At 50.2% G+C, this 13185-nt stretch overlaps 7 protein-coding genes across 7 annotated transcripts; 3 read left to right on the forward strand and 4 right to left on the reverse strand.

Annotated features, from left to right (window-relative positions):
• Positions 1–22: 22 nt before the first annotated feature.
• N7506_011831 (phosphatidylinositol-3,5-bisphosphate binding protein HSV2) lies at positions 23–1435 on the forward strand (the record flags this gene model as incomplete). The annotated part of the gene is made up of 4 exons (XM_056961122.1): positions 23–131; positions 335–432; positions 488–844; positions 905–1435. The coding sequence occupies 4 exons, from the start codon at positions 23–25 to the stop codon at positions 1433–1435; spliced, it is 1095 nt and encodes a 364-aa protein (XP_056805656.1).
• A 503-nt stretch (positions 1436–1938) lies between these two features.
• Positions 1939–2814, reverse strand: N7506_011832 (IST3 family RNA-binding protein; the record flags this gene model as incomplete). The annotated part of the gene is made up of 2 exons (XM_056961123.1): positions 1939–2680; positions 2759–2814. 2 exons carry the CDS (start codon positions 2812–2814, stop codon positions 1939–1941), a joined length of 798 nt encoding a protein of 265 aa, XP_056805657.1.
• A 377-nt stretch (positions 2815–3191) lies between these two features.
• N7506_011833 (dynein family protein) lies at positions 3192–5110 on the forward strand (the record flags this gene model as incomplete). Its single annotated transcript, XM_056961124.1, has 6 exons — positions 3192–3345; positions 3454–3624; positions 3680–4062; positions 4125–4218; positions 4288–4904; positions 4964–5110. Coding segments are annotated over 6 exons (1566 nt in total), but the record flags the coding sequence as incomplete, so codon positions are not given.
• A 381-nt stretch (positions 5111–5491) lies between these two features.
• Positions 5492–7231, reverse strand: N7506_011834 (spermidine synthase; the record flags this gene model as incomplete). Its single annotated transcript, XM_056961125.1, has 3 exons — positions 5492–5890; positions 5940–6246; positions 6294–7231. 3 exons carry the CDS (start codon positions 7229–7231, stop codon positions 5492–5494), a joined length of 1644 nt encoding a protein of 547 aa, XP_056805659.1.
• A 288-nt stretch (positions 7232–7519) lies between these two features.
• N7506_011835 (uncharacterized protein) lies at positions 7520–8232 on the forward strand (the record flags this gene model as incomplete). The annotated part of the gene is made up of 2 exons (XM_056961126.1): positions 7520–7652; positions 7778–8232. The coding sequence occupies 2 exons, from the start codon at positions 7520–7522 to the stop codon at positions 8230–8232; spliced, it is 588 nt and encodes a 195-aa protein (XP_056805660.1).
• Positions 8233–8553: 321 nt separating this feature from the next.
• Positions 8554–9905, reverse strand: N7506_011836 (uncharacterized protein; the record flags this gene model as incomplete). Its single annotated transcript, XM_056961127.1, has 3 exons — positions 8554–8675; positions 8728–9007; positions 9063–9905. The coding sequence occupies 3 exons, from the start codon at positions 9903–9905 to the stop codon at positions 8554–8556; spliced, it is 1245 nt and encodes a 414-aa protein (XP_056805661.1).
• Positions 9906–11332: 1427 nt separating this feature from the next.
• Positions 11333–12694, reverse strand: N7506_011837 (SET domain protein; the record flags this gene model as incomplete). The annotated part of the gene is made up of 1 exon (XM_056961128.1): positions 11333–12694. The coding sequence occupies one exon, from the start codon at positions 12692–12694 to the stop codon at positions 11333–11335; it is 1362 nt and encodes a 453-aa protein (XP_056805662.1).
• Between the last annotated feature and the right edge of the window lie 491 nt (positions 12695–13185).

The raw sequence follows: 13185 nt of genomic DNA on the forward strand, positions 1-13185 counted from the left end.
AAGATGCTTCGTTGACTTTGCAATGAATACCCGCCAGTCGATCGACGAGTCCATCGGGCCATACTCACTATCAGTAACCTTCAACCATGATAACAGCTGCTTTTCAGTGGGGATGGATACGGGCTTCTGTGGTAAGCTTGGCCTTAAAGAAAGAAACCTTCCTTCGGGGAGGAAATCTGAGCTATACTTTGTTCTATGTATTGGACCGAAGCTGATACCTATCAACCGTTAGTATATAATGCCAACCCTTGCGAGCTTAAGGTCTTAAGAGGTGAGAGCTACCCTCGCCTTTAGCAACCGGTCTCTTTGAACTACTCAAGTGCTAACTGAGCAGACTTCAATGCTGGCATCGGAGTAGCCGAGATGTTGGGCCAGTCCAACTACCTGGCCATCGTTGGGGGTGGGAGAAACCCCAAGTTCCCCCAGAACAAGGTGCGTGCCACTACCAGCGTAGATTAGAGCCCTGAAATTGACTGAAACTCCTCAGCTGGTCATCTGGGACGATGCCAAGCAGAAAGCGGCCATCACGCTCGAATTCCGGACCTCGGTACTAGGCGTTCGTCTATCGAAATCAAAGATCGTCGCCGTGCTGTTGAACAGTGTTCATGTATTTGCCTTCTCTAACCCACCAAAGAAGCTTTCGGTGTTTGAGACCTCAGACAACCCCCTAGGACTCGCTTGTCTTGACCAAAAGGTACTAGCCTTCCCAGGTCGATCCCCGGGCCAGGTCCAGATGATAGAACTGGAGACTGGAAATATCAGCATTATCCCAGCGCATAGTACTCCACTCCGAGCAATGGCACTGAGCCCAGATGGAAAGCTACTGGCAACGGCTAGTGAGTCGGTAAGCTCCCAAACGCGGTGCTTGTTCGCGGGTAGAGCAGGTTCATTAATACGTATCTAGGGAACACTGGTGCGGATCTTTGCTACTGGAAACTGCACCAAGTTGGCGGAGTTGCGACGTGGAGTCGACCACGCGGTCATATTTTCCATTGCATTTTCACCATCCAATACTATGCTGGCCGTTACATCTGACAAGTCCACTCTTCACATCTTTGATCTTCCCCAGCCACCTATCAGCCGTCGCAGCCAATCACCGACACCAACTTCCGAGGAATCAGCACCTAGCCAAAAATGGGGAATCCTTGGCAAAATTCCATTGCTTCCTCGTGTCTTCTCAGATGTCTACTCGATTGCGAGTGCACATTTCGAGATTGGCGAAGGAACCACCCCTGGTTCGGCGTATGTACCGACAAGTGGACCATCCTTTGGTCGGCCCCAAAAAGGACTGCTAGGGTGGTGCGATGATCAGACTCTCTTGGTGATAGGTTCCGGAAGAGAGGGACGATGGGAGAAATTCGTGCTTCGGGAAGGCGAAGAAGGCAAACGATATTGTGTGCGGGATGGTTGGAAACGATATCTTGGCGGTGGTTGAGGCCGCAACTGCCAACAAAACCTTCACGACACCTCGCCGACGGTGAAATATCACGAGCAGATGTTAAGATGATTCTATTTCCAGTTGCTGGATCTCGCGCTCATACCAAGCGCGAACAGTGAAATGTTTCTGCTGGACGATCTGGTATTCGCAGGTCTTTGCCCAGTTTATGTAGCCACAACAGAATCACGAACGTGGCCATGTTGTAGTATATTTGATTCAAGAGAATGAATCCTTCGAGCTGTGATCATGTTCTGTATCTGTCGTATACTAAGTATGAACCAAGGGCAGCGCAGCTGCTGGGAGCAAGACAGTGATATCTTGGATCTCGTTTCGGATGTGGCTCATTTGGGGGGTGCGAAGAGCTTTACTGTCAATCAAATAACCACGAGTAATGGAAACGTGCTGGAGGACGACAAAAAGCGTTCGATAAGACCGATAATTCAATTCGTAGTCCGGTCGGACAGGGACATAGTCACGGCATTGATGCTGACTTGCAGCATTCAACGGCGACGATCATGTCTATCCCTGTCAGATCGGTGACGCCGAGAGTCGGGCGAGCGTGAGTCCCTCGAAGGACGGTCTCTTCGCGATCGTTCTCTTTCAGAAGATCTGTGCCGAGAACGTCTCTCCTTATCCGGAGAGCGAGATCGGTGGCGACGATGATGCCGGCTAGATCGCTCTCTGCTATGATCGCGCCGCCTGCTTGACTTTTTCGAGCTGTTCCAGGCCTCGATGGCGCGAGCAACCTCTTCCTTCTTCTCCTCGATCAAGAATTCCTTCATTGGGTCCTCCTCGTCGTGAGTGCGCATCAATTCTTGCAGTTCTTTCTCCTCTTTCAGCATCGGACGTTGGTCTTCAATCTGCCGCCGGCTGTGTCGATCGCCTTTGCTATCTTTGCTGTCGGGAGCCGGGTCACCCATCAGTTTGGCAACATTGTCTTCCTCTCCCTCGTCATCCTTGCGCTTGTACCGCGTGTGGTCAACCCGAAGCATGCGGCCCAGAACAGTTGCACCGCCGAGATTATCCACTGCAAGATCTGTACTGCGCTGGTCTTCGTATTTTAAAAACGCGAATCCCTTGCTCTTGCCGGTTTCCTTGTCGCGAACCAGGTTGACATGCACCGGCTCTCCGTATTGAGAGAAGATTGCGACAATATCACCCTCGGATAGATCAAACGGAAGGCCTCCGATATAGACATAAGCTGTATCACGGTAGTCTGCATGCCATGATGCCTCTGGAGGTCTAGAGTAAAACCGTCAGTCTCGAGCTGGGAGGAGCTTCGCATAAGCGCATTAGCCCATAAGAAGGATTCAAACTCACACGGCGTTTTCTAGCTCGCGCTTATTGAGCGCCTGAACCTGACGAATGGAATTCATGGGGCAGAATGGATGGAGTTGCAAATGAAGAGAGAAAGTTGGAGTGCGCAGAAGTTGGAGAGAAATGTGGAGCCGCGGAACCGTAATATTCAATTGTTTACGCACCTGAACGCAAACTAGCCCCCTGCTCAATCAAAGACGGTCGTCGCCACAAGACCACTTTGTCTTAGTGACTTGCAATTGCCTCCAGGTCCTCGCGAGTGGGCTAGCTCTTAGCACCGCCGAAAACCTACATCCCCCCGTCCTCGGGATTCCCCTGACCGCGCCTCATCTCCCCTCAACTCAACATACGCGCAAACTACAACTGCAGTGCCACAGACCAGATCGACCACTACCAGATTGAATGTCCTTTGAGGCATGGTAGAACTTGACTAGACGATATGTCTTCGTCCAGTCCGAACTCAGGGTCGAAGACCGGAACCAACAGTCGACCGACCAGCAAAGACGGCTCTAAGAAGAACATTTGGTCTTCGCTATTAGATACCGTTGCTAATGGGAAGCGCTTGCCTGAAAAGAACTTGTTGGTGCTAGGTTAGTTATGTTGCCGCTGGGGCATTCCAGTCCCGCTCACTGCAGCTTCCAGCCCCGATCGCTTGCCCGGCCTTCCTCATTCACATGTCGCTAACATCTATAACAAAGGTGGTACACCGGACAGCCAGCGAGAATTCCTCGACACCTTCTCCGCCGATACATCTGCGGACCCCGCTCTAGCAAATGACAAACGAAAGGGTAAAGGGAAGGTCCCGCCAATCGCCAATCAGTTTGCGCTCGGCTACACATATCGAGATGTTCTTGACGCCGATAAAGAAGGTACATGAGACACCCTGATGCGCGCCTAGATCTTGGTAGCTAACATGCTGTACAGATACGCTGGCCCGCGTCTCAGCTTATCTCCTGTCCGAACCCTCTCCGTCATTTGCGCCCCTTCTCAAACCACTCTTGACCCCCAAGTCTGTACCGGAAACGCTGGTTGTGATCCTAATGGATTGGTCAGACCCATGGACGTGGGTCCGGAGGCTCAGGGAATGGGTCCGTCTACTGCGCTCTGTACTTGTTTCGCTCGACGACGAGACCAAGATTGTTATGGAAGAAACAATGCTGGAATGGCGTGACCGTAAACGAGGAATGGATGCGACTAACGCGACTGCCGGTGGCCTTTCAAACTCAAGTGGCCCAATCACAATACCTCTAGGTCCAGGCGAATGGGATGAAGGCCTCGGTATTCCTATGTGTGTTGTCTGCCAAGGAGTATGTGAAGGTTCCAAAGAACTCAATCCAGCACAGCTTTGCTAACTTGGATTTTCCCTCAGGCGGACAAAATTGAGAAACTGGAAAAGGATCATGGATGGCATGAAGAGCAATTCGACTTCATCCTCCAGTTCCTCAGAACGATTCTCTTGAAGCGTAAGGCTCATCGATCATTTTGCACATGATCTCCATTGTTTATTGTTCGTATGTTCTAACATTGATCAGACGGCGCATCCCTCATTTATACTACCCCATTCCTGGCAGGCTCACTTCAGGGCTTAGTCCACTCCTCACTCGGCATACATTCTTTGCTGAAGAAGGAATCATTAAAACATAATGTCATTGACCGCGACAAGATTCTCGTGCCAGCAAACTGGGACTCATGGGGCAAGATTCGAATCATCCGAGAGGGGTTCGACATGGAAGGAGTGTCAACGGCGTGGTCTATCGAGATTCAAGATCCCCCCGAGTCGATCTATCAAACCACAAACAGTGCCCAAGAAAACGAGCACGGCCTAGCGGAAGATGGCACAAGTGCCGTGACCACGTTTGAACAAACAATTTATGATCCCAAGCAAGGCACAGTTGGCGCCAACCCGAACAACAACAGCACCAAGATCGAGATTGAATCCACTGATCTCCAAGATTTCTTTGCGAATCAAGCGAATATTTTGGAAGATCTTAAAGCCAGAGACGACAAGGAGCACACAACTCAGCAAGCACCACAACTGGAAATGTCACCCATGGCCGACGAAGGCAAAGTAAACGAGCATATCGGTCCTGTGCAATTCAACATGGGCGGAATCCAAGTGGACGCCGATGATATGTTGAAAAAGCTTCGGGTAAGCACTTCACAACCAAGTCACCTCCATCTTAGAACCTTGCTAAATTATTCATCCAGGATCGAGAAGCCGTTCGAACTCAAAAGAAAGAGACTCCAACTCCGCCTGCTAGCGATGACAAGGCGCACAATCAGGCTTTGGCAAACTTCTTTGCTGGTCTTGTCAAGAAACCTGGCTCAAGTCCCCGTGGAAGCCCCTCGGCTTGAACTCTCTTTCTTTCTTTCCCTGTATTTTAGTTCGCCCATACATAGTACAGAGCCTAGGAGTCTCGCTTTTGGCAATGAGTTGGCTGTTCGGAGTATAGATGGAGGCGGCTCTTTGGGGTCCATTATCTTAAAGGAGCAGACGGGAGCCCTGCTCTGTGGTTCCAAGGTTACTTCAGGAGTGGAAGGAGGCCCTATGGCTTTTCGGCAGGTGTTAGATAGTGATACCAATATGAAGTCTGATTTGTTGTTACATTTCTAAATTGCTCTGGTAACTAGCCAATACAACATGGCCCTGAAGCTATATGACTTAAGTGTTGCAAATCAAAGATGAATCAAAGATCGGTCAACTTTTATACCAGGCCCTTCCGACGTCGCCTGAGATCACCAGTTCTCCCAGACAGCATCGGGCAGAACATTTCTCATGATAGACCAGTGCGCCAAAGCACTGCGATCTTGATACTTGTGCAATCTGCCGGCCTCCTTGTCCACCAGTAGCCGTCTGCCACCCTTGGGCCAATGGGCAAACATAGAAGCGTCTAGCTCATGGGTGGGGACAAGGTAGCTTTCGCGAGATCTGCTGCGCAAGTAGTCCGCCGGAACAGGGTCACGGAAGCTGAGTGGGGAATCAGTCTTCTTGCAGAACAGAACCATGTTGGTGAACTTGGAGTCCTCCTCGTTGCCGGCAGGAGCTTCGCGGAAGATACGACAAGTCGGGAAGACAGCTCGGATGGTGCGGACGACAAGTCCGGTCGGGTAGAGAGTCAGGTCTCCAGCGTAGTTCTGAGATGGTGAGTGCATGCTATAGGGGTCATATCCGGGTAGAACTTACGATTGCAATGACACCGTCGTCCTTGAGGAGAGAGTGAAGGCCTGTGAGGAACTCAAAGGTGAAGAGTTCAGCGGGCTCGGCGCCACCAGTGAACACATCGTGGACAATGTAATCATACTGGGGCGACTTTCCGGATGCTTCGGCTTTTTTGACATACTTGACAGCGTCTTGGATCACAGGAGTATGGTTTGGAGGAAGATTGAAATACTCGGTGGCAAATTTGTGCACGACTGGGTCAATCTCGACGATTGTGGTCTCAATGCCGTGCTTGATCAGGGCGGCGGGTGTTGTACCAATTCCGAGACCACTGCTTTCGTTAGTTGGGGTTTCACAGGATTGAGAGAGTGTTCTTACATGACGAGAGCATTGCTGTTCGCATCGACGCGGGGGACGCCATTATCAGGTTCAACCAAGCGGACGGCCTCCAACATAGCAAAAATAGCGTAAATAGGATCCTCGACCTCGGGGCGATATCCAGCAACGTGCTTGGTCCACTGGCCGCCAAGCAGACTGTGGTCGCAGCGCATAACGCGGAATCCGTCATTATCGTTCTCCAGAACGGAAATGTATCCCGTGTACGCTTCCTGACGGGCCAGCAAAGTGTATCCTTCATGCTGGATAGCAGAGTTGACACCGTTGATACCGGCAAAATGGACGTTGCAAGTCACCGAGAAAATGATAGAAGGGATTGCGAGGACCAGCCACTTTGAAGGGAGCAAAGCAGAGTAGCCGATAGCAAGAAGTATCTGCATACCGACCCTGGTGAAGAGGAATGAAGTACCAACAATCCACGAGAGCAGAGTCGTGGCGAAGTGCTCGCCAATGGAATAGAGCACATATGTGCCAATCAGGGGTACATGCTCAACAACCAGATCACCCTGTGCCTCCAGCCTCAAGGAGGTCTGGATTTGCTTGCCGGCATATGCCACGGTGAGTAGCACTAGAGGATAATAACCGCACAGCTCCGTGATCACCGGGCCTGTGGGGTTTCCGATCTTGGAGCTCTGCTGTTTGATCAAGTACTGGATAGTGGGAACCCAGAAAGCCAGCACAGGGAGCAAGTAACCACCGAGGCGCCCCAGGCGCCTCACAATTTGGTCCTTGAGCAGCCAGCCGAGTCCACCGGAGATGCACACTCCAAAAGCATGGAAGATCTTCGAAGGAAGATATCCATAAGTCGGCGACAAGACCAGCTTCGAAAGGGGCGAGTAGAAAGCAAGCAGGACGAGCAAGGCCATGCCGGTACCGAAGCGCCGGCGATCGACCTGCTGCAAGAAGTCCTGGACAGGCATGGTTTCCAGCTGTTACAATTCTTGATTTGAGTGGCTAGTACATGCGGAATTGACCAACGTATCTGCGAGCTGGTCAGCGATTTGAAACTGTGTCCTTTTCCATTTTTCAAGGGAATATTCGACGTCCGAAAGACCCCGAGCTGTTTCAACTAAAGGATCAACTTACTCTTTCAAACCAGACACATCAAAAGAAGCTCCCGTCGAGAAAGAAAAGTTATTGCGGAGAGGAGGCTCTTTTGCCGCCACATTCCGCGTTCCCAACTTCAACCACCACCTTCTGAAACAACCATGCCACATTTCCCCAAGGACTCCGGGTTCACACCCAAAGATACTCAAAGTCATGCTGTTACAGTCAAGAACCGTCGCAAGCGGTATCTGGACTCGCATCCAGAGTACTACTCCGCGGATCTTGAGCTAGCCGGTCCGCCTGCTCTTTTCTCTCCCAATGCCCAGCTGATCATATGTCATTTCACTTGATCGCGAACGCTGGCACTGCATATAAAAGGATCTACCCATCCAATGCTAACATTGCTCGACTCTCTCCAGACCCTTTAATGTACGATCGCCTCATCCGCCGATTCCAAACACCAGAAGAAAGAGAAGCTGCAGGAAGAGCGAAAGGGTTCTCCGGCATCTTGCAAACAGACATCATGCGATCCGAGGCCAGAATGGACGCGATCTCCCATCCGGATCCTCATGCCATGATGAACTACACTCGCGGCCCGGATGGGGAGGTCCTCGCTGAGGACCGTGATGAGATCCCGCCGAATAAAGAAGAAGGCGAGCGGCTCTGGCAGTGGGAAATGGGGCTGCGGTTTATGCAGGGCAATGATCCCGATTTCGACTATAAGACCGTTGATGAGAACGAAGAGTATGACGATGATTCCGACAAGGTAGATCAGTACTTCGAGGATGAGGAACCCGAGTGGGTGGTTGGTGATACCCGCGGAGAAGATGCCCGCACCAATCTACATGGAGAGACTGGTGTTCAGGACTTTTAATCGCAGTCTGCTGGACGAATGAGTCCAGTGGTTTATACTCCTGATCAAACGTATATCACGAGAGCTTGCAATTTTGGCCTTTGTTATGATCATCTATTGGCAATTCCAGACACCTTTTAATTGTTTCTTATTTCAATATCTCTATCTACTACATTTTTGACCCTATCGGACTTCCAACCTTGCAAGGTTTACCCTTGACCCGTGGACCCGCACGATCTTGAGTATTCTCTGTGGATGAGATCACTTGGAAATGTGAGTATATACAGTATCACTGATCTTCTATGCTTATGTACAAGGGATCGAAGGCCTGTATATCACAAATCATGCAGCACTTGTTGCCAAAAGCTCAACAGCCCTCGCTCTCAGCTTGAACTTCTGGATTTTCCCACTCGCTGTCTTGGGGAAAGACTCCAATGGCCCCAAAAAGAAGACGTGCTTCGGAACTACGCAAACACCATCAGCTTCGATTTCAAACTAGTTCGAGTCTTGACTTACCAAGATGGTTGCTCAGCTTCTCGCGTACCCATTGCTGAATCTTCTCTTCGGTGATGGTGGTTGCGCTGTGCTCTCGGGGTACAACAAATGCAGCCACAGCTTCCCCGTACCTCACATCGGGGATTCCAACGATGGAAACATCGGAAATAGCATCGTTTGCTAGCAAACAGTTCTCAATCTCCAGGGGATGTATATTCTCTCCTCCTCGGATGATCAAGTCTTTGATTCGCCCAGTGATGGTAATATATCCATCTGGTGACATTGAAGCTTCGTCTCCAGTCTGAAAGCGCGAGGTCAGGGAAGATCAAAGTAAAAATAAGGACATGAGAACTTACATGCATCCACACCTTACCAGTCTCATCCGGGATCATCACTTCCGCTGTTTTCTCTGAGTCGCCCCAGTACTCTTTCATAAGAAGGTACCCGCCAACAGCCAACTCACCCCTGCTCCCTAACGGCAGTATTTCCCCCTTGTTCTCTGGATTCACAATCTTCGCTTGAACATGCGGCATAAGCTTCCCAACCGAGCTGATGCGTTTATCAATGGGGTCATCTGTGGTCGTCATGGCCGACACGGGACTTGTTTCCGTCATGCCATAGCAGATGGTCAGTTCCGTCAGATTCAATACCCGGTGTAACTTTTTCATTATCTCCGATGGTATGCTACTTCCAGCAGCAATACCTGTCCGCAATTGTTGGAATCCTTCACGGGATATTTCCCCTGTCTCGATCAAACTCAGCTCTTCGAGAAACATAGTCGGGACACCGTATAGCGCAGTGCATCTCTCTTCTTGAACTGCCGTGAGCGCTGCACGGGCATTGAAGGACTCGCTCGGGAACACAATAGCGGCGCCGTGGGTTGCTGTCGCCATATAGCCCAATATACTGCCAAAGCAGTGGAACAGCGGCGGTGGGCAACAGACGATATCGTTGGATGTGAGAAGCATACGATCGCCAATTTGATAGCCGTTATTTAAGATCGAATGGTGGCTAAGACAAGCTGCTTTGGGCATCGCTGTGGTTCCAGACGTAAACTGGATGTTCACGATATCGTGCGGGGAAAGGTCTTGCGGGGGTAAGGGACCGCCATCTGCGGCGAGTTGCGAGATGATAGATGAAAAGGGTGTTAAGCTCTTGTAAGCTGATATATCCACGCGACCATCGGAGTTATTGACCATAATTATCTGCTTTAGCGAAGGAACCAATGAAGACTCCAACTTCGAGCTCTGAATGTCTCCAACGAGCTCATCGATCAAGGGAATGTTGCTTCGCGGTTGCTTTCGAGGCAGATTGGACTCTGTGCTTATGATCAAATGAGTGGACTCGAGATGAGCCAAAGCTGCAATAACTTGTGCTGCATTGAAGGATGGATTGAGCGGAACCTGCGAGGGATGAGATTGAGTGTTGTATACCCGAGCAGCACGAACTTACCAGAATAGCACCCAGTTTGAATAACGCATACGTTGCCTGTCAAAATCAGCCTCTCGATTCTTTATTGGACAATCCAGCGTACCACAGCGTATTCCATTGAATTCCCGAGCATCACTCCTACTCGGTCTCCCTTCCGGACGCCGACCGATCCCAGCCCGCGGGCGAGCGCATTGCTTCGCGTGTCCAGAGATGCATAGGTTGCTCTATCATTCTGATGTCGTGAAACAACACTAGATAGTAAAGTCGAACTTGTGAGTCTCACTCTCTCAAATATTTGGCTCGATGCTCACGCTGTTCGATCTCCGTGTTCTGTCACAATCTTGGCAAAGTGCGCGCCGACGGTCGATTCAATCAAGGGGGTCTTCATGCGAGTAAGAGTTGTGAGCAATTTGTCTGAACTAGGTGTCGCTCCGCATTGTTCTAGAAATGGTGCGAATGGTAGAGGTACTTACATCCGATGGACCTCTAGCATAGCTCTCAGTGAGTAATCCTCTGCGTAGACGATGTACGCCATTGACTCTCCTTGTTCGGAGCTGAACCCGGAGTGCCAAACGGCCTCTTCCAAAGCTCAAGGCTCCGTTGTAGCTCATCTTCGTAGATTCGATAGCTAACAACGAAGTCTCATGCCTCTCAGTCCTGGCGCAATTTCATGCGGATCCAGTGAAGTTTCGATGAGCTGTTGACCAAGTTCAAATGGTATATCAAACGAGCAATTGAAGAGACAGTTGAAGTGGGAACTAAAGCTTCCCCGCACGCGCAGACTGCGGGGGGAGGCGGATACGGCCGAGGGCCTACATCATCTACTTCTATTTTGGGTTACATCGGAGTATTTTCATGTTGTACATAATCTTATTCCCATAAAAGATGTATTTACTGGGGAGGGAGACAAGAATGATGATAGTAAATCAATATTTATTGAATATTTTATGAGATTTTGTGGGGGTTTCATCTGTTTTTTAAGCTTTTCCCTCTTGTTTAATCAAAAAATGAGCAAGACAATGACGAGAACGCGAATCAAAAGAGAAACTATGATAAATATGGCAAAATAGCACAAATGAGAATATAGATCAAATGAATGACTTGGGTGTTGCGATGCTTGGGAGTGGTGATATAGAATGTCTCCACTGCATCTGAACATCACATGGAGAGCGCCATACTACCAGTCAAGAAGTGTCTACCTCTTTGCCTTGGCCTTGGTACCCTTCTTACTGCCCTTCTTACCCTTGGTGCCCTTCTTGCCCTTGGTGGTCTTGTTCTTGCTGATCTTACCTCCGAGGACCGAGGAGCTGGGCTGGGGGCTCCCACTCGCGCTGCTCGGGTTGCTACAACAGTTCCAGTGACCACAGGCACATGTGCGCTTACCCGTGCTCCAATAATCCGCACCGTAGTCAATTGTCAGCTCCTCAAAGGGCAAGATGTTGCGCACTGCTTCAATCGTGGTCACAACTCTGTTTCCGATGGTGCGAACCATAAACTGCGTCGAGGGTTGGCAAGAGTGGTTGAGGAACCGAGTCCAGTTGCCAGACTTCTCTGAACAGACGTAGCACAGGAAAAGACCGTTCGTTCCGTCGGGGCTCTGGGTGAGGGGATACACGTCATCTTGATTAGCATTCGGTCGAAGCTCACCTACATAGATATCGAGAATGTCGTTGCGCTTGAAAGAGGCGAGTGAACGGACTCCGGTTCCCTTTCCGGGATACTCAACCAACTCGACAAGATCTGCTACTCGAGACTGTAGAGTACATCCGCAGTCGTCATAGCTTCCGCACATGTGACATCCCTCGAGGGAAGTTGCCTCTGACTTGGCTGTGGGGTCTACAGAAAAGCCCTCTCCAACGATACTGCGTTCGATGTTGGTCTGAAATTGCCCCTGGAATTCGGGGTGCTTCAGACCACCGTCGAGTGTCAAGACGGTGTGATGAGGGTGGTCAACCACCCAGTCCAATGCACTAGCAACGGCTTCCTGAATGGATGGCAGGCCTGGAAGAGGTCCTGTGACGTTCTTGATCAGGCTGGTCCAGTCCAGCGCACGGCTGTGAGCGTAGTGCTCGATGCTCAACGCATTCTCTTGGATCCTGTTGAGGAGACATCCCCAGAGTCTGTAATCAGCCTCTCGGAACGCGCGACGGAAGGCCTCGGTGTGGGCGCAGATGGCGGACATCTTCCACCCGATCTCACAGACGGTAGCATAAAATCGATTGTCAGCTGCAAGATATTTGGATTCACCTTGCTTCTTGTCGACGCGCTTCGATTTCATGTACTGAGTAAATGACTCTTCCATGAAAGCCACTGTAACGCCGACAAGGTTGTCCATGACCTGCATCGAGTGGAAGTCATCGGCGTTTGCATCCTGCTGGAAGCGGCTGAAGGTGTTGAGGTCGAAGTAAATGGACGAAAGGGTCTCACTGGCATAGTGCTCGGCGGTTTGCATCAATGCAGCTTCGGAGCCCCAAGGAGGGAAGACTTCCTCGAGGACAAATGGATTGAAGTTGTCCTCGGAGGTGGCCGTGGAGGCGGTGTTGCGTGTGGGGGCCATTGTGTTGCTGGTGTGGTTGTAAATGATGTTGAGTGGTTGGGATGAGAGTTTTTAGCTGAAGATATGCTGTTCTGATAGACTGGGTAGGCTGGTTTTGATTACTGTAACTGCAGTTGCTAGTGGAGTTGTGATCGTTTGTTTGTCTGTATGATTGGTTGATAGATAGATAACTAGATGGATTGTTGGAGTGTGATGGAGACTAGATGGCCAGCCAGGGAGGCCATTTTATATATGTGTGCCTCACGTAACACATCTTTGATGGTATACTTTGTTGTTAGGCTTTGTTGTTGGTGAGAATGGCATGCAAAAGAGGAAACATAACCATTGTGGTGCTCAAAGAGGAATGGTTCTGGACGTAAGTGTCTTTGTTCGACTGGCGTGAGAGGAGCAGAGAGACTAAAAGATGTAGTCAAGTCTGCAGTGAACAATTCATTGTTAGCTGGGGCCCTTTTTACAAGATATGTCCACAAATAGAGGGAGGGATGGAGAAA

This window comes from Penicillium brevicompactum (assembly GCF_028827555.1).
Source record: "Penicillium brevicompactum strain IBT 35665 chromosome Unknown utg000009l_segment0_segment0, whole genome shotgun sequence".
In the NCBI taxonomy this organism is placed as follows: Eukaryota; Fungi; Ascomycota; class Eurotiomycetes; order Eurotiales; family Aspergillaceae; genus Penicillium; species Penicillium brevicompactum.